The 24062-nt window shown below is 47.1% G+C and overlaps 1 protein-coding gene across 6 annotated transcripts in view; it reads left to right on the forward strand.

Moving 5' to 3' along the window:
• ELP2 (elongator acetyltransferase complex subunit 2) overlaps positions 1 to 24062 on the forward strand; it is a 1268509-nt gene that overhangs the window by 330971 nt on the left and 913476 nt on the right. For all 6 annotated transcript variants that reach the window (XM_086965323.1, XM_086965328.1, XM_086965324.1 and 3 more), the window contains exon 7: positions 14229 to 14293. In XM_086965323.1, coding sequence (XP_086821449.1) covers positions 14229 to 14293 — 65 coding nt within the window. The remainder of the gene's footprint in view (positions 1 to 14228; positions 14294 to 24062) is intronic.

Raw genomic sequence — 24062 nt, forward strand, 5'->3', positions numbered from 1 at the left:
GCGGCAGTGGGCCAGGCGGTGCTTCGCCATCTCTTTCAGTAAGGTGAGCCTTCCTACATCCCGCCTTCCAGGTATGCACATTATTGCTCTGATGATATTATTTCTAAGCTGTCTCTTTATTGTATGATATTATATGCATTATCTACTATGACGGCAGAGCAACTCTGTTTTACAAATGTGCTACTGTGATTGCTAGCTACTCTGATTCAGGCATGTGAATCTATGAAAGACACCCCTAATACTGGATAAGAAATGCGTTACTTACCTGTAACAGCAGTTATCCAGTATTGGTGTCTTTCATAGATTCACATGCAACCCTCCCGCCTCCCCTGGAAGGACTCACTTCCCTCTCGGAACTATACTACGCCAAACCTAGCTGGGTGCGTACGAAAATCTGAGGGACTGAGGCTCCTCCCAGGAAGGTTCTAGAGGGAGGTCGGAGCTGATTGGCTGACTAGGTCAGTTTGGTCCTTTTTACATAAGGACAAGGAAAGGCTACTAAGGGGAGACCCTTGGACCCTTTTCTCTCTATGTATGTCTATGGACATTACTTTTTTATTTACCGGAGGCTCCCGTCTCGACGACGGGGAATGATTCAGGCATGTGAATCTATGAAAGACACCAATACTGGATAACTGCTGTTACAGGTAAGTAACGCATTTCTTTGGTATTGCTTTATCAAAACATGTCGAGTAAGGTGTCATACGAATTGGAATACTAACCCCTCGCCAATTCTGGCGACGGGGTTAGCATTCCACCCTTCTAGAGGGACACGACATGTATGTAACTGTGAACCCCGGTTAAAGTTAAACGAGGCCTCAGCTCCACAAAATGGATGCTGCCACCACAGACACGAGTCTGACCCCCTGCAGCTGGGAGTCCTTCCAGCGAGGGGAGCCTGGACAAAGGGTTTCCTGTCAGGGGCGGTGCTAGCACCGTCCCAGACATGGTTTTGTGTATCCTGGGTAGGCAGGGCTTTACAGGAAGGTGACTGCTGAGTGGCACCCCGGTGCTCACTACGCATAGGCCAGTCTGAACCAGTTCCAGGGGCACACCAGCCCCTGGCCTGGGGAAGTCCGGCATGGGAGAGGGGTGTAACCACCCCCCTCCTAGTCCCACCCATAGGCAGGACCTAGTCACCGGGTCAGCCCCCTTTTTTTAGTATAAAGATAGGAGCGGGCCCCCTGTTCAAATTAGATCATCATTGGAATCAAGACACGACTTTCTGCGAAAGACATCAAGATTTCCTTCTTCAAGATTCTCCCTTGTGGCTAAGGAGTAGTCACCCTGCATCAAGCGGGCACCATCCTAAGAACACTGCGGTCTGCTGCAAGTCCTTCTTCACGAATCCGACGACCCAGCTCGACGAGACCCGGCTTCCCTGGCACCTCTGACCTCTACTCACCTCTACAGCAAAGCTGAGAACTGTGAGTGCGACGAGACCTCGAGGGACCGACGATCGCCAAGACTGCACGACTTCTTTGCAACAAGCCCACCGTGTGCTCCACTGGTGAGTGCTTTGGGGTCCGAGAAGCCCCAACCCTGAGCAGCTCCAGCACCGAAGATCAGCCCTCCAGCATCTCCACGATCTGCGTGGGGCCCTTCTGCTTTTGCGTGCTCACCGCGCTGTGTGGCTACTAGCCGGCTGGCTTGTGGCCTTCTTCACGACGCCCGACGACATCACTGCTGCTGGTCTGGTTGCTCCAGACTGGTCCTTGCTTCCTTGCAACAGAGAAGCACCCCGGACCCTCCTGGTCCACTCCAGACGCCATTTTGAGTCCACCGCGTGGGCTTGAATTTGCCAAGGCCTTGTTGCCCAATCCTGGGTCCAGCGACGCCGACAGCTTCAATCTTCGTGGGACAGCTCGCTCCTCCATCCTGGTCGCCGACAACGCCTCCTGGTCCGTGAGATCTGCGAGCACAGCGTCACCCACTCACCTAGTCGAGGTGACTACCATCCGGTGCCCTCCTGGTGCCACCTGACTACTGGCTAGTAGTCTTGAACTTGGTCCCCTCTGCTTTCAGGTGTCATCTTCCTTCGATCCAGGCTTGGATCCATTGAACTTTCTTCACTGGTCGCCTGCCAGCAACTTCTTTCTTCCAGGCTCCTGGTCCGTCTACGAGGATTCCCGACGTCTTTTGAGACCTATGCAGCTGCAGCCCCTGGGCTAGGTAACTTCGGCATTTCGGTGCCCCAGCATAGCCTCACTATCCAAGGGTCAGAATCCACTTTCGTTTTCCTCCTACCAGGTCGGGTTTGCCCGAGAACACTAACTTTGTCTTTACTAGCTACCATAGACTTTGTCCCGCATCACGCGTGAGAGTGCACACTCTGCACCCGAGTCCCCTGGGTCTCCTAGAAGTAATCTGAAGATTCTATAGTCAAGATCTAGCGATTCCAAAGCCTATTAGTACTGTACTTACCTGCTAGTAATTTCGCATTCCACTTTCAGAGTATATGGTTTTCCGTGCCCCTCGGGCATTTGTATATACTGTGCTAACTTAAGTATTTTCGTAAGAGTTTTGTTTTGTGCTTAGTACCCTGTCCTCATAAAGAGTACAGGGCTGTTGTGATTCTTAATAAATATCTTGTTTATTTTCATAACACTTGTGTGGTGTCCTTTCACTTGGTGTTCAAGGGGTATATGTGTGGTATAACAGCTAGCTTAACACGCCCTCTCGAGTCTTTAGCCTTAGACTGCTCGTATCCACGCTACTAGGATAGCTGGTCTATAAGGTTGACTTACAACCAATCATCAATAAGGGTTGCTGGACTGATACATAGTGTTCACTAGAATAGTGAGCACTGCATATCAGGCCACCTTCTCACAGTGATTACATACTGCGGGCATGCCAGAGCCCGCGTGGTGTGTAATATGTAGTATGTAATTCGTGAAGTCGGGGCCAAGGGAGCCATTCGGGCATCTCTTCAGTCAGCTTTGTCTAGTGTGCCTATCCACCTTCCTATCTGTTTTTGAGGGCCAGGATTTTGTCTAGACTGTTAAGCAATAATGATCTTTAAATCTGGGACACCACACCTTTTCTCAGGGAACTCAACAACAGCTTGACTGCGAAGGGGGTAAACTCGGGTAGGCTGAGCAGGTCATGTTGGTGGGCAGCGAGAACATGTTTGAGTTGCAGATACCTGTGACATTTTTGAGCTGATAAAGAGAACAGAGACTGCATCTCCTTAAATTACTTCATCATTCCCCCGTGCCAAACATCACCCAAATAATTGATTCCAGTTTTATCCCATTTGGTGAACCACTCTAGTAGTGACACATGGTGTTCCCATCTTCTCCTCTGGAGTGAGGTGAGTTGTGTAGGCCTTTTGTCCCAACCAGTAATCTGTAGTGCACCCATCCGAACCTGCAGTACTATCTTGGTCTGCTCTGTAAGGTTTGTGGGCATGGGCCTCCTATATAAAAGGTGCAGGACTTTGTCTATCCCCAAAAATGATGACTCCATCTAATAAACCAGGAATCCCTGCTGCAGCTGCCTTTTATAGGAGCTGTGTTGGACACTGCATTTCCAAGCCTTCCTTCCAGGACCTTCAGGCTAGGATCACAATGTTTCCGCCTCTATCCTGGATCTCGGTGAGAGCAGCTCTGGAGCATTTTGGCCTGATAGCCTCCTTGTTCCTGCTGGTCGAGTACGCCAGGTGGCATATACAGGCTCTGCAGTGGAATCAGAAGTCTCAGTAGAACATGTGCAAAGGAAACCAGTTGGTTTCCATTGAGGTTTTGTACAAGATTATACAAGATCTGCATTGGTGGCTGCTCATGCACAGTTGCACCAGCAGCAGACCCCTCTCCCTAACCCACCCAGAGCTGATGGTGGTGATGAATATATCACTGCTAGGTTGGGGAAGTCATCTTAAGAGGTAGAGATGAGAGGACTCACTCTGATCTCTATCGGAATCCCTGATCCGTACAATTTGTTGGTGTTGGAAGCTATTCATCTGGCACTGAAGGCCTACCTGCCATACAGCAAGGGGAGGCTGGTGCAGGTTCTCACATAGCGTATTACTGCCATGTTATAATGCAACAAACAGAACAGAGCTGGGGTCCGGGGTCTTGTGCCAAAAGGCTCTGCACATCTGATCGTGAACAGTCTGGTGGGATGTTTGAACTCCAAGGCAGATGGTAGTGCCTGGTGGAGCACAAATGGTGTCTGCATCTCAAGATGATGGTGCCTGGTGGATCATGAATGGCATCTGCATCCTGCGGTGGGACAGGGTGATCCCTGGCTAGATCGCCCTGCCACCGCCAACAATCTACAGTGAAAACATCTGCACATTGAAACTCCCACAAAACCTCTTGCTAGGCAATGCATTCCAGCTGGAGTGGGATTCTGAGCTCCTGTACACCTCCTTGCATGTTCTTCTCCTTTCCTGAGTTCTGAAGAATATCAGAAATGACTGAGGCTTAGTCATCTTAGTGGCTTCAGATTGGGACATAAGAGAGCGGTCCTCGGATCTCTGAGCATGTGTATTTATCCCTCAAAGGGGCTTCCAAATCAGGATGATCTTCTGTCCCAGCGAAGAAAAAAGAAAATTGGAAAAAGGAGGAATAAATAGCCAAATATTAAACAAAATAGAGGATTACAGATTCTCCTATCTCTGTGGCCTTAGTCCACTACTCTAATTCTGTCAATTTTAATAACCATCACTAATCAAGGAGGACGTGATTACATATTTTATTTATTGTAATCACAAGCCAGAGCAGGGTTCTGCACCTTAACCTTGGTGATCTAGATTGGCACCTGAACCTGGGCCATCTAATTGATCGATATCCAACCTTTGCTTGGGGATATTATACTTTCTGCCAGGTGCACATCTATGCTGGGAAAAATGTGTTGCCTGGTGCAGTCCTCAAGATAGGCCCATTACAAGCCAACCTGTCAGATTTTTTATTGGTTGTTTTATCTTTGGCCCAGCAAATTGGGCACTATCAAATGATATTTGTCTCCCCTTTTGACCTTTTACATTTGTCGGACCAACCACCTTTGGTCAAATCACCTTGTTGGACCCGGCCCTTTTGGCAGGTTCACCCCCAGACTTTATGCTTTTTCCTAGCCTGTTTCTGGAACCTGGTGGTGGTGATTTTAGGCCTTTGCGCACTTTTTCACTGTGGTACAGTGTAAAGTGCGTGAGCTCTCTGTGTATGTGTGGTGAGTGACCTGCCCTCCCATAGGAATGAATGGGGAATATGTATGCCCATGGTAGTTCCTGATGTGTGGGGAGTGCAGGGTCGAGTTTGGTATGTGCAAACTCGTGAGATTGAATGCTGCGCAATGGTATATGCGGCATGATTGTGTCTAGTGTAGAAGTGCCACTTTTAGAAGTTGGCAAATTTGTGTAATTTGTGTCTGGCGTGTGAGTGGCTGAGGCTGGCTGGTGAGCCTAGCTCCAAGAGTCTGGGAGGGTCTGCCCCGGTGGTGAATGGAGTGTTTAGCATGCTGATGTGAGGGGAGGAGTGAGCCTGAGCCTGCTTGTGGATTGACCGTCTGGTTTGAGGGTCCTGAATGAGGCTGGGTTTTCCCCACACAATGCTGGCTCCACCCCCTGGAATGCGTCTGATGTCCCTAGCCTGGTCAGTGAAAGGAATTCCCTATAACCAAATCTAGCTGGTTCTCACACTGCCTGCACCCTTTAGACAAAGGATTTTGGGTATAAAAAGGGTGCTGTAACACTCTAAAAATGTTCTTGTTTCTGACTTGAATCCTGCCAGGGGCGTGCTGCTGCTTGGGCTCTGGGGAAGGCTTGCCTCCCTGAGCCCTGCCCAGCCCCTGGACACCTGATGGACTTTCCTGGGGGAGCTGGAGGACTTTTCTTTGTTGGGAGCTGCTGTGCTCCACCTCTCTTGTCACTGAACTGGATTTATAGTGCTGGGGGCGCTTTATCTTGGCTTGGAGCGCCCGGGAGCGCTGTGTTTGCCCTTAAGAGCTTGAGAGCGCTTTATTTTATGTCCATAGCGCTGTGAGCGCTTGATTCATGCCCCTAGCGCTTAAGAGCATTGTATTCTTGCTGCTAGCGCTGGAAGCGCTTTGATTGCCGATTTTAAAATCCCCTGGCAGGTGCCCACCCCGCCAGGGACCTGATGCAGTTTGTGGCCCCGAGCGAGTTCCCACCTCGCTTTATGGCGAATTGCAAAGGGCCGGTGCCCGCCCGGCGGGCCGCCGCGCTGCCTGCGGCGACCCGGAAGTCCTTGCACGAAGGGCCGGAGGCTGCGGGAAGTCCCGCCCCCTTGGCTGCAGAGCGAGAAGGAATCTGCGCGGCGTGTGCTCTAGCAAGGCTCCCATGGTGTAGGAGAGCCCCGCAAGTGTGTGAGCAGAGGCAGAGGGGACGCGGGGCACATTGCCGGTGCCCGCCCCCGCCGCAAGTCGAGGCCCGATGCCGAGAGTTTACCGCCGCCGCAGGCGGCTAGGGCGGAAGCAGGAAGCGGTAGCCAAGAGCCCCGCCGGCTCCATTCGGGAGTCCCGGGGTGAGGCGAAGAGGCGGTAGCAGGTGCCGCCCCAGAGCCCCTGGAGACAGAGTCCAGCAGCCCGGTGAGTGAAACGGGCAGGGGGGGCCCCAGGTGGGTGCAGGCACAGCGCAAGCGCGGCCCTGATGGCAGTGGGCTGCCCACCGTTCCACAGAGCCTCAGTGGATCCCCCGGCACTCCGTATGTTGTTAGCCTAGAGGGCTCCGGTATTTAAGGGGCCAAAGGGCTCCAGGGGCCAGGTGTGTTTCCCGAGCCCGTGGCTCCAACGACAGGGCCATATTTGTTTTAGGAGCCTGAGAGGCTCAAGGGCAGAGGTGTATTTTTAGAGCCCCGTGGCTCCAACGTTGGACACACTTGTTTAGAGAAGGGCCAGTGGGTTTGTGGCCAGAGGCTGAGAGCTCCAACGTTTGGGGCATGTGATATGCCCAGAGCCTGTGTGGCTCCAGCATTTGGCTGCAGTGTTTGGTGTCAGAGCCTGTGTGGCTCCAGCAGTGGGCGCAGTTTGCGCCTAAGGGTCAGTGAGGACCCTGTCGCAGTTTTGTTTCCCAGCTGCCCAGCAATTAGTGGGCAGCTGCACCGTTTAGGCGCTTGGGATTGTCCTCAGGTGCCCAGCAAGTAGTGGGCACCTGCAACGTTTAGGTTTTGCGCCAGTGGCGCACCCCTGATTGGCGCTACATTGGCCGCGCGCCCTGACATTCTGGACACAGGGCTCTTTAGTCCCTTTTATTAGATGGGGGCTGGTATGTGATTTTATTTAGGCGCTATGTGATTATCTATGTGATGGTAATTGCCTAATGTGAGTTTTGCACAATGTGATGGGGTGCTAGGAAATGTAATGTATTTAATATGATTACGCACCTTGATTTTACACCTCTGGATGTTTTTAGGCATCATGTGTTTTTGCGCTATTGAGTTATGTTCTGGCACCTCTGAATGTTTTTGTGCATCATGTGTCTTCCTTGATTTTACACCTCTGAGTGTGTTGGTTTATGCATCATGTGTTTTTCCTTCCTTACACCTCTGAATGTTTTAGGCATCATGTGTTTTCTCCGGTATCTCTGAATGTGTTTTGATGCATCATGTGCCTTCTTATTACACCGCTGAATGTATGTTTTATGCATCATGTGTTTTTCCTTCCCTACACCTCTGAATGTTGTGATGCATCATGCATAATGTGTTCTTGTTTATACCCCTAACTGTATTGTGATACTTAGGTGGTTGTTCTTTTTAGTACAAGTGGTCCTAGTGAGGTCCTGGTTCCCTGCGTGACATTCTCCTAAGGTGTTTAGGGTTGCGTAGGTGGTACTTACCTGTTCCCAGTAGTTACTGGTTGTGATTTAGAACTGTTATTTTGTGCTATACTTATTCTAAGTTCTAGAAGTGCTATTTCTAAAAGTGCTGATTCTGACAGTGGCCCATGTGGCCCTGTCCTGTAAATAATCCCTTGTGAATATTGCCCGTGCTAGTCGGCACAATGTACATGTGTGACTTCTATCTGATGTGTTTTTACAATACAGAAGTTATTTTTATTTAACCTTGTGTGGAGTTCCTTTTGTGGTGTGCCTAGTATGTTGTTGCTGTTGTGTGCTGGCGCAAATGCTTTACACATTGCCTCCGGGATAAGCCTGTCTGCTCGTGCCAAGCTACCAAGGGGGTGAGCAGCGGTTATCTTGGCGTGTGACTCCCTTGCCCTGACTAGAATGGTGGTTTCTGCCTAACTTTGGCGTCGGCCTTAGCCAACCAGAAATAGCCAGTTCTAACATTGTTGGTCAGTGGTGTGGATTAGGACTTGTGTTTGCGCAGTGCCACAGCGACAGCTGGCTACATTACAAAACTCTGCAGTTTATAGATAGTCACATGTTTGGGATTATTGTTTTTGATTTTTATTTTTCCTCAAGAGTGTCATTTTCAAATGTGTTCCTGCGCTTTATGTTTAGTGGCAGATGAGAGAAATTGACAGGGCGGGACGCCAGTAGAGGGGGAGGTTCCCATAGATTAGGAATCCCTTGCTGGGTCCAGTGCCCAATCCCTGTTCCTGTCCCTGTGTGGGTAGATGGAAGAGAGGGAGTGTGGAGGAGAAATGGCTAGGTCGGGAGGGTGGTTATCCCCTGAGTGTAGTGTGTGTGTCTGGATTCCACAGTATGGTAGGATCCAGTGGTGGCAGCTTAACTGTGTCAAGTGCAAGAAGTCCCATTCCCAGTTCCCAGAGTATGGTGCCTGGTGCTCAGTAAGAGGGGTACAGGTTGAGAGTCAGAGGCAGTGAGGAACTGTCTCACCAGTCTGGAGGGGGAGTGTGTGGATGAGTGGTCTGTTGAACTGGAGGAGTGGTGGGAGATTTTTTTAGAAGCTTGCACGGGAACTGTACCTCTGGTGGTGCGCAGGGGGTCCTGCAGAGGCACTGGATAAGAAGGTGGACAACTGGCGGTGTTCTAGATGTCTTGCAGAGGCATTAGGAAGTGATTCTAAAAGTAGTGGCTTGTGTATCTGATGATCCTGTGTAGGGGTAGAGGTTCATGTGTAACCCAGCTAGGTCCCAGTAGGATGGTAGGGGTGTAGGGGCTCACGTCCTGTCTCAGTGGAGGCGAGTGAGTGTGGGACGGTGTGTCCCACGTTGGCCCGAAATCCTATCTCAGGGCCTGGAGGGTTCCCTAAGGGAGCGCCAGGTCAGGGGCCTAGGCGGTACATACAGGTCATTTGAGGAGGATCTTCCTGTGTCTAGAGGACGGGGAGTGTCTGTAACAAGAACTCTGGCGGTCCTGGTGTTGAGGGACACCGCTCCTAAGTGTAGGGTGCAGAACTCTGGAAGGGGGTGCAGAGGGACGGTGTACTTCTGACCCCGGTGCAACCTGAGGGTTTAGATCCTAGGTTGGGAGATTAGGAAGCTTTCAGGTCAAGAGGAATCATTACCAAAGTGGATCAGCTGAAGAGACTGAGGGGGATGCCCTTGCTGTGTGATCTGGGGCTCACCTGCAGTTTGTTATTTCCACTGAGGTAGAGGAAAGGGGACTTTGCTGTGTGCTGTGTCCCCCCACCTGCTTGAAGAGGAACTGTGCTGTGTGCTTTGTACCTCAGAAGTGAAATAGTTTCCAGGTGTAGACCAGTGATGGAGTGAGGTCCTGATCTGGTAGGAGAATTGTGTTCTGGTGAGTGCTTCCCTGTGAGGGTGCGGAAACCCCAGAAGTAGAGGTAGGGTGGGACATTCTTGCCCGTGACCTCTGGTCAGCCCGAGGGTGTGGTCCCCAGGTTGAAGGATCAGTGGTAGTTGTAGCTACACTGAGAGGGAGAGTGGAGAATGGCTATTGTGTGCCAGGGGTTACTGCCCCCCACTCAGTGGATTGGTCAGGACTTGTGATATTTGGATGGCCTAGGGCCTAGTCCTCACTGTGGACAACTAGGGAGTACCAGTGGGGTATCCTAGTTGGGTCAAAGAGTTCTGGTTTGGAGGTAACCAGGTGGATTCAGAGTGGCGTAGAACTGGAAGTTGTCCCTGCCGTGCGTGTCCGTGTCCGTGTTTTGTCGCCTAAAGCAAGGAAGCCCATCAGTGGAGTGATTGGTCTACCCTGCGTTTTGACTGGAATGGGGTTGTGTTGAACCCGGCCCTTTTGGCAGGTTCACCCCGAGACTGTTTGCTTTTTCCTAGCCTGTTTCTGGAACCTGGTGGTGTTGATTTTAGGCCTTTGCGCACTTTTTCACTGTGGTTCAGTGTAAAGTGCGTGAGCTCTCTGTGTATGTGTGGTGAGTGACCTACCCTCCCATAGGAATGAATGGGGAATATGTATGCCCATGGTAGTTCCTGATGTGTGGGGAGTGCAGGGTCGAGTTTGGTATGTGCAAACTCATGAGATTGAATGCTGCGCAATGGTATATGCGGCATGATTGTGTCTAGTGTAGAAGTGCCACTTTTAGAAGTTGGCATATTTGTGTAATTTGTGTCTGGTGTGTGATTGGATGAGGCTGGCTGGTGAGCCTGGCTCCAAGAGTCTGGGAGGGTCTGTCCCGGTGGTGAATGGAGTGTTTAGCATGCTGATGTGAGGGGAGGAGTGAGCCTGGGCCTGCTTGTGGATTGACCGTCTGGTTTGAGGGTCCTGAATGAGGCTGAGTTTTCCCCACACAATGCTGGCTCCACCCACTGGGGTGCGTCTTATGTCCCTAGCCTGGTCAGTGAAAGGAATTCCCTATAACCAGTTCTAGCTGGTTCTCACACTGCCTGCACCCTTTAGACAAAGGATTTTGGGTATAAAAAGGGTGCTGTGACACTCTAAAAATTTTCTTGTTTCTGACTTGAATCCTGCCAGGGGCATGCTGCTGCTTGGGCTCAGGGGAAGGCTTGCCTCCCTGAGCCCTGCCCAGCTCCTGGACACCTCATGGACTTTCCTGGGGGAGCTAGAGGACTTTTCGTTGTTGGGAGCTGCTGTGCTCCACCTCTCTTATCCCTGAACTGGATTTATAGCGCTGGGAGCGCTTTATCTTGGCTTGGAGCGCCTGGGAGCGCTGTGTTTGCCCTTAAGAGCTTGAGAGCGCTTTATTTTATGTCCATAGCGCTGTGAGCGCTTGATTCATGCCCCTAGCGCTTAAGAGCGCTGTATTCTTGCTGCTAGCGCTGGAAGCGCTTTGATTGCCGATTTTAAAATCCCCTGGCAGGTGCCTACCCCGCCAGGGACCTGGTGCCGTTTGTGGCCCCGAGCGAGTGCCCACCTCGCTTTATGGTGAATTGCAAATGGCCGGTTCCCATCCAGCATTGCCCCAGAGTCCCGCCGTAGGAGCTGCACCGCGGGCCGCCGCGCTGCCTGCCGCCACTCGGAAGTCCTTGCACGAAGGACTGGAGGCTGTGGGAAGCCCCGCTCCCTCGGCGGTGGAGCAAGAAGGAATCTGCGCGGCGTGTGCTCTAGCAATGCTCTCATGGTGTAGGAGAGCCCCGCAAGTGTGTGAGCAGAGACGGAGGGGGCGCTGGGGCAGATTGCCGGTGCCCGCCCCCGCCGCAAGTCGAGGCCCGAGTGCCGAGAGTTTACCGCCACCGCAGGCGGCTAGGGCGGAAGCAGGAAGCGGCAGCCAAGAGCCCCGCCGGCTCCATTCGAGAGTCCCGGGGTGAGGCGAAGAGGCAGTAGCAGGCGCCGCCCCAGAGCCCCCGGAGACATAGTCCAGCAGCCCGGTGAGTGAAACGGGCAGGGGGTGGCTCCGGGCGGATGCAGGCACAGCGCAAGGGCGGCCCCGGATGGCAGTGGGCCGCCCACCGTTCCACAGAGCCTCAGTGGATCCCCCGGCACTCCGTAAGTTGTTAGCCTAGAGGGCTCTGGTATTTAAGGGGCCAAAGGGCTCCAGGGGCCAGGTGTGTTTCCCGAGCCCGTGGCTCCAACGACGGGGCCATATTTGTTTTAGGAGCTGGAGAGGCTCAAGGGCAGAGGTGTATTTTTAGAGCCCCGTGGCTCCTATGTTGGACACACTTGTTTAGAGAAGGGCCAGTGAGAGCCCAGGCGGCATGTTTGTGGCCAGAGCCTGAGAGCTCCAACGTTTGGGGCATGTGATATGCCCAGAGCCTGTGTGGCTCCAGCTTTTTGCTGCAGTGTTTGGTGTCAGAGCCTGTGTTGCTCCAGCAGTGGGCGCAGTTTTGTTTCCCAGCTGCCCAGCATTTAGTGGGCAGCTGCACCGTTTAGGCGCTTGGGATTGTCCTCAGGTGCCCAGCAAGTAGTGGGCACCTGCAACGTTTAGGTTTTGCGCCAGTGGCGCACCCCTGACTGGCGCTGCATTGGCCGCGCGCCCTAACATTTTGGACACATGGCTCTTTAATCCCTGTTATTAGATGGGGGCTGGTATGTGATTTTATTTAGGCGCTATGTGATTATCTATGTGATGGTAATTGCCTAATGTGAGTTTTGCGCAATGTGATGGGGTGCTAGGAAATGTAATGCATTTAATATGATTACGCACCTTGATCTTACACCTCTGAATGTTTTTATGCATCATGTGTCTTCCTTGATTTTACACCTCTGAATGTGTTGGTTTATGCATCATGTGTTTTTCCTTCCTTACACCTCTGAATGTTTTAGGCATCATGTGTTTTCTCCAGTACCTCTGAATGTGTTTTGATGCATCATGTGCCTTGTTATTACACCGCTGAATGTATGTTTTATGCATCATGTGTTTTTCCTTCCCTACACCTCTGAATGTTGTGATGCATCATGCATAATGTGTTCTTGTTTATACCCCTAACTGTATTGTGATACTTAGGTGGTTGTTCTTTTTAGTACAAGTGGTCCTAGTGAGGTCCTGGTTCCCTGCGTGACATTCTCCTAAGGTGTTTAGGGTTGCGTAGGTGGTACTTACCTGTTCCCAGTAGTTACTGGTTGTGATTTAGAACTGTTATTTTGTGCTATACTTATTCTAAGTTCTAGAAGTGCTATTTCTAAAAGTGCTGATTCTGACAGTGGCCCATGTGGCCCTGTCCTGTAAATAATCCCTTGTGAATATTGCCCGTGCTAGTCGGCACAATGTACATGTGTGACTTCTATCTGATGTGTTTTTACAATACAGAAGTTATTTTTATTTAACCTTGTGTGGAGTTCCTTTTGTGGTGTGCCTAGTATGTTGTTGCTGTTGTGTGCTGGCGCAAATGCTTTACACATTGCCTCCGGGGTAAGCCTGTCTGCTTCGTGCCAAGCTACCAAGGGGGTGAGCAGGGGTTATCTTGGCGTGTGACTCCCTTGCCCTGACTAGAATGGTGGTTTCTTCCTACATTTGGCGTCAGCCTTAGCCAACCAGAAATAGCCAGTTCTAACACACCTGTTATGCGATTTATTATAGGTTTGGTGAACATGTTGTCTCTTAAAACATTTGTGATGTGACAGTGAAAAAGTTGCTATGTCAAGGTGGATAGTACTCTCCATTAGGATCTGCTGTGCAATGCCCAAACAGCAACCCCCAGAAGGCATGAAAGCCAATTCCACTGGGGACAAGGCTATCAATACTCCATTTGGTATGCGGAGTGCCTGTCATTGACATCTGTCAGGTTGCAATCCTGGGAATCCAACAGGAAGGGCGTTTTGTTCGTTCGACCGTGCAGAGTCTTTTGTTCTGAGCCCCCCTGCACGGTTCCTCCACCTTCAGGTAATACTGCTTTGGTATTACTTCTAAAGGTGAGCCTCAAAAATACGAGTTGCAAAATTCTGACCAATATTTTGTAACCAGGTATAAGTACATATGTCCCTCAAAGGTTTTTTAGTAGAAGCCTTACAAGGGCGAAAACCCTTACTGTGAGGGACAGAAAATAAACGCAATCACTCCACACCCTGGCAGATAGCTCCCATGGTGTGGCAGTTACTCAATTTTTGTTTTTCCAAAGCAAACTTCCACTAAGGTCGTTCTTTAAAAAAAAAAAAGCAATGTGAAAGGTTTGGAGGATGGCCATCAAAACTCACAGCTGCTTTCTTCGAAATGTTGCCCATGACAGGAAGATGTTCTATCAGAAAGTGAAAGAGCAGTAATCTCTACGTTTGGGGGGCAATAGTCTGTTAGCGTAGCAAACCTAATGTCCTCTACTGCCCTGACAGATGGAATCCCACCCATCAAAATTTTAATCTGTGCATCAGCAATTATTGTTCTTTTATTTTTATGGTGGTTATTTAATTTGGGGGTGAAGGGACATGACAGTGACAGAGAATTTTAATGTGGAGTTTGAGATTCTATCCCTGTACTTGAATGACACGACACAGCTGTTATTTTTATCTTGTTTATCCTTGTTTTTTTCAGAACCTATATTAGCATGTGGTGCTGATGACAGCCAAATACATTTGTACATTCTCCAGGAAAGGCAGGTAATGAGTTGCCTTTTTAATTTATACATTTGCATTGTTTATCACTTTATTACTGTCAACGTACCACCATTTTTAACCTGGTCAGGAGCTGTTGTGTTTCTCTTTTCATTTGCATTTCTTCTTCAATTTGTATCCTAATACATATGTTCTACCTATCTATCCTTTTCTAGGGTAAAGGGACAATCAAAACATTCTGCCTTGCTGGGTACTTTGACATCACAGATAAGGTCTATATAGCTAAGAGATTCTGGATAGGACTAATACATTAAGAGTGCCATTGCTCTGGGAACTCAAGTCATAATCTAAACATTAATCTCTTCCAAGTCCTTAACTACAATGAAAGTTCATGTTGTTAAGCAGCGTAAATAGCGTTAGTTCCTCAGAATAGTTCCTTCAATGAGCAGGGCTGAGACCACACCACCTTTTTAACTGTTCAAAAAGCAACTCAAAGTCATTGGTTAAGTACACCTCTTAGCCCTTTTCTCCGGCTGCTGGGACAGTTAGTGGTTACACGCCAGTATCCAAGGTAGTGCTTTCATTTACCACTGATATTCCCGGGCCTTAGATACTGCTGCACTACAACTGACTTATACAGTTGTTCTCTTGTCTTTGAAAGGGTACCAGATTGAATAGTAAAGGCTTACTCCACGTAGGTGTCCAGAAAAACCTAAATATTTAAAAAGTATAGCTCTTTAATGTACAAATGGAAATTGCTGTTTGACTAAGGAAATAAGCCACACATCTTAAAAGGTCTTAGAACCATCAGGGACTATTGAGTTAGTCTCAAATGCTGTTATAGCTCTTTGACAATAAAGATCCATGTTCCAAATACCATTTATCTCTTCGTCAACTCTCAGGTGTATTCTAATTGTTTGCCCAAAGAATTCAAAGGGGCAAAGGCATAACACAGTGTATCAAGTTTGGTATGATATGTCCACCATTTATCCTAGTTCCTGACTTGTCAGAAAGTGCACACACTCGTTTGGCCAAAGGAGCCATTGAGAGGGTACCAACATCAGAAGTAGGTCGTAGTTGCTAATGCCTCTACTTTCTGGTGCTGAAAAAATGAAGGAGGCTCCCCCCCTACCCTATACCTGTGCCCTTTTCCTGAAGAAGAAATTCAGAATGCTCACATTGCTTTATGTCCTGTCTTCCCTGGACCCTGGAGATTTGATGGTAGAATTGGATTTTCACATACCTGCCCGGCTGGCACACCGACATTATCTGCAATCATGGTTGGCCACTAGCACTTTCAGTTTGCTGTATTCCCCTTTGGCCTTACCAGCACCCCTAGAGTGTTTTGAAAGTTGATGGCAGTAGTTGCAGCCCATCTGTGAAGGTCAGGAATCAGTCTGTTCTTACCTTGATATTTGACTGCTTAACGCCGAGCTACCCAGGCAGATGTCGCGCACCTCCAGACTATGGTGAACCTTCTGCATTGGTTTGGGTTCACTGTCATGCCAAAGTTACACCTGACTCCCTCTCAGACAATTCCTTTCATCTGAGCAGCTCTGGAAAAAGTGCAGTTTTGGGCCTATCCTCCGGAATAGCGAGTCCAGCATATTCATGCTAGGATTCCGATGTTTCTGTCTCTATCCTGGATTTTGGTGAGACTGACTGAGAAGCTGCTGGACCTCATGGCTTCCTGCGACCTGCTGGTATCATACTTGCTGACATATGTAGGCTTTTATTTGGAAAAGACCATGAAAATAAAATGAAAATACACAGCTTAAGTTTGGTTTGTTGTACGCTATATTTAATTAGTTAACCTCTGTGGAAAGAATCAACTTTTTCCAAAAGAGACCAGACCGTCTCATTAGTAAGCGTATAGTCGAAGAAAGGGCTCTTGAACTGAATCACAAAACATTTATGACAATGTGTTTTACTTGGTGGTAAGTAAGATAGTGATTGACACACACAATTTTTACATCAGTTTCATGAAAGCAGATTTGTTTAGAGATAATATAGGCCAAGAATATTTGGGCATGTAATTGTCACTTTTTGTTGTGGTGGTGCTTTGTTCTGTTGGTACTGCGTTTTGTTTTCCTACTTCATTGTGTTGTATTGTTTTGTTATTTTTACTATGTTTATTGTGTTTCATTCTGTTTTGACTATTTTGTTATGTTGCGTCTTTGTTTATGTTGTGCCATTTTGGTTTGTTTTACGTTAGTGTTTTGTGCTAGATTTACTCTAGAGGTGCCAAAATGCTGCTACAATGCCAGCTAAAAGTAGCACATTCCTTTAAAGTACAAATAACAAAACAGCCATTTACCTCTATCTAAAGTGATAAAATACTGCTGCTCTCGTATATGCTTGTATGTATATGTATGTATATATATATATATATATATATATATATATATATATATATATATATATATATATATATATATATATATATATATATATATATTTGTCTCAGTTGCAGCCTCTCCTTTTCGCTCTTCACCATGGACGCAGCAAGGATTCGGCAGCACATCCAGGTTTCGTAGAGTGCTTATTTTGATCTAGGTAGTTTCACCATTGGGTGCGGACATGAGACCAACTCGTTACAGCCGTACCCTTCAACAGGCAACAGGGTCATAGAGTTTTATAAGTGCAGATTGTACTTTAAAGGGACAAGTCTGTTATCACCATTTAAAAGACAATGACTAGACTGCTGCCTTCTTTCCAGTTATGATACAATGTTTCGGATAGAAAGCGGAAAAGATATATATATATATATATATATATATATATATATATATATATATATATATATATATATATATATATATATATATATACATATATTACAACCACCGTCTCATCCCGCAATCGCTCTCACCACGATCACGCTGTGGACACAGACACGGATCAGAATTTCAGATGCTCAGATGCTGGTTAGAAAATAACTAAGTTCATGACATGTAGTACGCACTATGTAGTGTACTGTCTGGTATGCCCGTGCGGGCTACGTTATATAGGCAGCACAGTTCACCAGTTAATAATAAGAGTACTGGAGCACATGAGGGCAATTGATAAGACCGGTCAATCATATCCAGTGGCGAGACATTTCGCAGAGAAACATCGGAGTGATCAGAATCAACTACAGTGTTTTGGTTTAGACCATGTTCCTCCAAGTGTTCCAGGAAGGGACAGACTAAAAAAGTTACGGAGACTTGAATCACGATATATAATAGACCTCCTTACAAAAACCCCGGGGGGATTAAACAGTGGTGAGGAATCAGCTGTACACATAGGAATATGAAATTTGAATTGAAGTTTATTTGTGTAAAATGTAATTGTTATCATGAATTGGAAATGGGATGTTCTAAAACAAAGTTTTAGTCTGAAAAGTAATGAAATGCTAACCAGTTTTTCTGTAATCTGTCAAAGTTGAAATTAATTAGTTGATGATTCATGTCAATATGAATAGGTGCCTCGTGAATTTTGAATCAAAACATGTAGTTTTGTATTTCGTAATTTTGAAAATTGAATTTTGGTAAAGAGATTTGTACGCTGATGTTGATTTGCGAAAGAATGTAAAATGTAGAGAAAGAAATAGAAAAAGTAAAGAAAATATAAGTTTGACTTTTGGTGATGAATAATCACGGTTTAGCAGGGAAGGGACATACGCCGATCCACGGCAAGATCACATAGTTGTCTCAGGGCCACTGTCAAAAAGCCGATTAACGGCAGAAGGAATGTGTTATTCATAACAAAAATAGTGATTTTATGAAAATATATAAAATATTTTGAACATTGGTGATTTAATGACAAATGTGCACCTGGGAAAGTGTTATAGTACACGGGTAGAATTGTTGCTTAGGGCTCGATTCTACTGCAAAGAATGGCAGTGCATATTGAATGTAGAAGTATATATAGATCATACCAGTGATTAAAGGTTAAGGGTTAAACCTTCTCAGCTGCCGCGTGCTCCCTTAGTGTGTGGCAAACCCAGGAGCAGAATGTGATAGCGGCAGCCCAGCCGCGAGGAGAGCACCACCCCACGAACTTTGGGGGCCACGAGGCGTGGTATTTACCCACCTCACTATGGGGCATCTGAGCTGGATGAGGACGGAGGCGCATGGGGGGCTCCTACAGAGCCTTGAATGTATCTAAGAGTGCTTCCATCTACGGATTTAAACTTCAACTCCCACAATGCTACAGGACACTGTTCCAACTGGGCAACCCATCGAGGGGCGTGTCATGGTTAATTAAGGCAGCTTGTGGGAGTATGCACGCAATCTTAGTTTTCAAGCCTCTGATGAAGAAGGATTTCCAAACGTGCAAGGCAATACGAAGGAACTGCTTACATTTTTCCTATGTTTGTGTGCCGTTCATACCAGTGATTAAAGGTTAAGGGTTAAACCTTCTCAGCTGCCTGCGTGCTCCCTTAGTGTGTGGCAAACCCAGGAGCAGAATGTGATAGCGGCAGCCCAGCCGCGAGGAGAGCACCACCCCACGAATTTTGGGGGCCACGAGGCGTGGTATTCACCCACCTCACTGTGGGGCATCTGAGCTGGATGAGGACGGAGGCGCATGGGGGGGCTCATACAGAGCCTTGAATGTAGCTAAGAGTGCTTCCATCTACGGATTTAAACTTCAACTCCCACAATGCTACAGGACACTGTTCCATCTGGGCAGCCCATCGAGGGGCGTGTCATGGTTAATTAAGGCAGCTTGTGGGAGCATATATATATATTTTGTCAAACAAACACCCTTGAGCTCCCAGGACCCACACTACAGCTTGCCCGCCTTGCAGCTTCCATTATCAGCTTGCCTTTACCATCTGGAAATGATTGCAGCCTGACACGTTTCGTGGCTGGAGCGCCACTTCCTCGGTGGCCCATTGTCATGTGGGAATCGGTTCTTTCATGAACATGCCTTCAATTGGTTCACGGCCCCCCATAGGACTGACTGGTTGGTTACAAATTTGAGCGGCATGTTGGGACTTGTAGTTTAGTCCTTTAGCAAAGTTCAATTCCTTAGTAGGTTTTCCTGCGCAAAATAGAAAAGACATAAATTAATCCCTTCGTAGGGTCCAGCATCGTAACAGCAAGACATTTTTCATATGGGCGCACTGTGCTGTCTCATCGGATTGGAATAAGTTTCCCTCCGCAGCCTCTTAAAGTTAAAAGATGGTGCCGTCCTGCACAGTACAGGCCCCGTGTCAGTATTTTGTCAAACAAACGCCCTTTGTGCTCCCAGGACGCACACTACAGCTTGCCCACCTTGCGACTTCCATTATCAGCTTGCCTTTACCATCTGGAAATGATTGCGGCCTGACGGGCCCACTTGCAGGGTCCATACAGGACTTGATTGTGCACTTTCCGCACCACACTTCCCATAATACACAGTCTCATTTGAGCCTCCCATTAGTGGGTGTGTCATATGGAAAATGGAGAAGTGGGTTACCGGTTGCGCACACCGCTTCCGTTAAAGCCCCTGAAGAGAAGCATATGGAGCTTCGAAACGCGTCGGGCAGATCCATTACGGAGCGGCATCTACAAGCGGATCCCCGTCCTCACCTACACATAAATCAAGCTGCTGCTCGTGTGCTACTCAAAGGTGGACAACCTTGGAGCAACAATTTATACGCGGCCGTCCAGCCGCGGAGTATGCACCACCCCGTCATCCTTGGGGGTCACGGAAGTGAAACAGCAGCCGCACACGGGATCGAGGACGGGCCCACTTGCGGGGTCCATACAGGACTTGATTGTGTGCTTTCCGCACCACACTTCCCATAAGACACAGTCTGATTTGAGCCTCCCATTGGTGGGTGTGTCATATGGAAAATGGAAAAGTGGGTTAGCGGTTGCGCACACAGCTTCCATTAAAGCCCATGAAGAGACGCATATGGAGCTTCGAAACGCGTCGGGCAGATCTATTACGGAGTGGCATCTACAAGCAGATCCCCGTCCTCACCTACACATAAATCAAGCTGCTTCTCGTGTGCTACTCAAAGGTGGACAACCTTGGAGCAACAATTTATACGCGGCCGTCCAGCCGCAGAGTATGCACCACCCCGTCATCCTTGGGGGTCACGGAAGTGAAACAGCAGCCGTACACGTGATCGAGGACAGGCCCACTTGCGGGGTCCATACAGGACTTGATTGTGTGCTTTCCGGACCACACTTCCCATAATACACAGTCTCATTTGAGCCTCCCATTGGTGGGTGTGTCATATAGAAAATGGAGAAGTGGGTTAGCGGTTGCGCACACCGCTTCCGTTAAAGCCCCTAAAGAGAAGCATATGGAGCTTCGAAACGCGTCAGGCAGATCCATTACGGAGCGGCATCTACAAGCGGATCCCCGTCCTCACCTACACATAAATCAAGCTGCTGCTCATGTGCTACTCAAAGGTGGACAACCTTGGAGCGACAATATATATATATATATATATATATATATATATATATCTATCTATATATATATATATTCACTGAAAAAACCGTAGGTTTCACACCAGTTCTAGTTAGCTGGAAATTTTACTGACATAAAACCATTGAAATTCCCACATTATAGTTAGTTGGACTCACTATAACTTGCGCGCCTGCAATGCTGATGACGTCACATATTACATCACTCATGACATGGTCAGTGACATCACTCATGACATCACTGATGACACCATCCAGTGAATGTGTGCCTTTCTAAAAAATAAATATGTTATTTATATGTATATGTAAAGGTCGATGGAAAAATAAATGTTGAAATAAGTGTCTTAATGTATGTATTTTTATATGTGTGTGTTAGTGAGTGAATGACTGTCTCACTAGTGTCTTTATCAGTAACTACATATGTTTTAATCTAGTATATGTGAGTATTGATGTATATAAGTGAGTATTTGTGAGAGTGAGAGATTGAAAGAGTTCCTGTTTAAATAAGTATGTGTTTCTATAAGTGATTGTTTAAGAGAGTAAGTATGTGTAAGTTTCTTTAGAAGTAAGGTGGTACTGTGTGTATAGTTGTATATGCAAATAAATGGATGTTCAATAGTTTATTTGCATGTGTGAGTAACTTTTGGATGACTGTCGGTGTGTAAAAGGATGTATAGGTGTTTCACTACATATGATGAGTGAGTATATGTATGAGTGACTATATAGAACTGTTGGTGAATGAGTGGATGTGTATATAGATGGTGGTATTACTGAATTGGTTGTTGTAACTGGTATGGGTATCTCTATTTTTTTGAAAATGTTAGTTTCTCTTTTTGAATATGTGTTTCAAGGGTTACATTACACTGAAAGGAGGTCTGACACTGTCACAAGGATGGTGTCATCAGTGATGTCATGAGTGATGTCACTGACCATGTCATGAGTGATGTAATATGTGACGTCATCAGCAGTGCATTGCAGGCGCGCAAGTTATAGTGAGTCCAACTAACTATAACGTGGGAATTTCAATGGTTTTATGTCAGTAAAATTTCCAGCTAACTATAACTGGTGTGAAACCTATGTTTTTTTCAGTGAATTTAATAGGTTTTTTAAATGCTAATTCCTAACTATAACTGGTGTGAAACCTATGGTTTTTTCAGTGAATTTCATAGGTTTTTTAAATGCTAATTCCTAACTATATATAGGACCTCAAACCTATGAAATGTAATATGTTTTATAATGAATCCTATATTGTATATTTATATAATACTATTTTATTATTTTTTTTAATTTTTGAAAAAAATTTTTGCCCTGGTGCGCTCCCGGGGCACGTACCGGGGAGCGCCCTGGTCAGCGCAATTTTGCCGCGCGTACCGGTGAGCGTCCCATTCGCGCTATTGGCGCGAACGAAAACATCATCATGACGTATCGCGTAGCCGCGTCCGCGTGATACGCACGGTGTAAGCGTGCCTGGAAGCACCCTCGCGCATACGAACGCGCTACGTAAGCGCCCCGGGGGCGCGTAGCGTAAGCGTGTCGGGTCATGTGACCTGAAAATAACACTTTTCATTGGTTCATAACAGTTTTGGTTTCATAATGATGAAACCCCTGGTCTTGTGACCTGAAAATAAAACTTTTCATTGGTTCAGAACAGGTTTTTTCTCCCAATGATGAAAGCCCCCACCTTTTTTCCTCATTCTCACTTTGTACTTTGAGTGAGGAAGACCTGTTTCCAGAGCTATTACTACCTATTTCTACTCAGAAATGGCTACAGTAGCAGCAGCAGCTGGATCATCTGCCCCACCACCACCACCACCACCACCACAAGGACCACCAGAACATCTCATTAGTGGTCAAAAAGAAGAGGAGGAGGAGGAGGAAGAGGAGGAAGGGACAAGGCAGTTCCTGCAAGAAAACATTCCACCATACAAACCTAAGGAGCACTTCATATGGGAGTTTTTTAAAATCCCAACTGGTTTAAAAAAAGTAAACGCTGCCAAGGTGACATGTCTCATCTGTGGTGCTGTGCTATCCAGGAGGAACCCTACAAAAAAATGTTCCTTTGGGAATCATACAATGATTCATCATATGCAGCGTTTGCACCCTATTAACTTTTCAGCAGCAGAGGTGAGAGAACTCTGCAAAAACCTACCCCAATCATCTGGCACAACCTCAACAACCAAAGAACCCACTCCATCGGATCCAGAAACAAGTCAGTTGATTTCAAGTATCCAACCAAAGTTTGGGGGATACAAAATTGTTTGTGTACATTGTGGGAAATTATTCACTTATGGTGAGCAAAACATTACACTCATCATGCTTGCTGATGATAACCACAAATGCACAAAGAAGCCTTAATTTTTTCCTGTTTTGTTTTTTGCTCCAGTTGAGCCGTTTCGAAATCCCTGTTTTTTGTTTTTCCCTATAAAAAATACAAAAAAAATATAAAACTGTTGATAAAAGCCAAAAAGTAAAAAATGTTCAAAAAACCAATAAAAAAATATAAAACAACAAAAAGAATAAAAAAAACAGTTCTTTTTAGAACTACTTCCAATTTATAAAAAAAGGCTTCATTTATTTTAAAGTCTGTCATTCTTTTTTCCCCATGGTACGCTCCCCGGTGCGCGTACCGGGCGCTCCCCCCGCAAAAATCGAAAAAAAAAAAAAGAAATTTTGCCCCACGGGGCCCTTTTATAGCCCCCACATCAAACCTAGGGAGTCAGGGGGGGGTCTACTCTGCCCCCTTATGGTCATTTCCCCCTTTGTTTTTGCCACCTCTTGTGTTTCGATTTTACCGAGACACAAGATGGCGGCCGCTCCGGACTGTTTGGAATGTTTACAGACACCCGAGAGCCAATCAGCTTTCCGTGCGCAAGTCGCGTGGCGCGCCCGGTTCGCTCCCCGTGCGCGCACCGGGGCGCTGCCATAGATAGATATATATTTTTTTGAACCTAAATTACTCAAAAACCACTGGAGCACATATCTTTAGACATAGCAAAGGCACATCCGGCTACCAGTCCCTACAATTTTTCCAAGTTTGGTGGAAATCGGGCTAAAAGTGAGGTTGACCGCCCTATGGAAATTAACATGGGGAAAACACGTTTTGGGACCCCCCTTTTATCTCCACCCCCGCTTGACGAATCCCCCCCAAACTTTCAAGGACGGACCGGAGCTCCGCGAGGCAAATTTGAGGAAATTTTCAGGCAGATTCGTCAACCGGCGCCAAAGTTATTCCAAATAGAATTTTGAGATTTTGCATTGAAAAAAATCCTAACTATAATTTCCTACTGGCGACCGCCAGTAGGTTATATATATATATATATATATATATATATATATATATCGCCAGTAGGTATATATAGTTAGGATTAATTCCCTATGGGATTTTTGAAAATTCTATGTCTAAT

This window comes from Lissotriton vulgaris, chromosome 4_1, assembly GCF_964263255.1.
Source record: "Lissotriton vulgaris chromosome 4_1, aLisVul1.2, whole genome shotgun sequence".
Classification (NCBI taxonomy): domain Eukaryota; kingdom Metazoa; phylum Chordata; class Amphibia; order Caudata; family Salamandridae; genus Lissotriton; species Lissotriton vulgaris.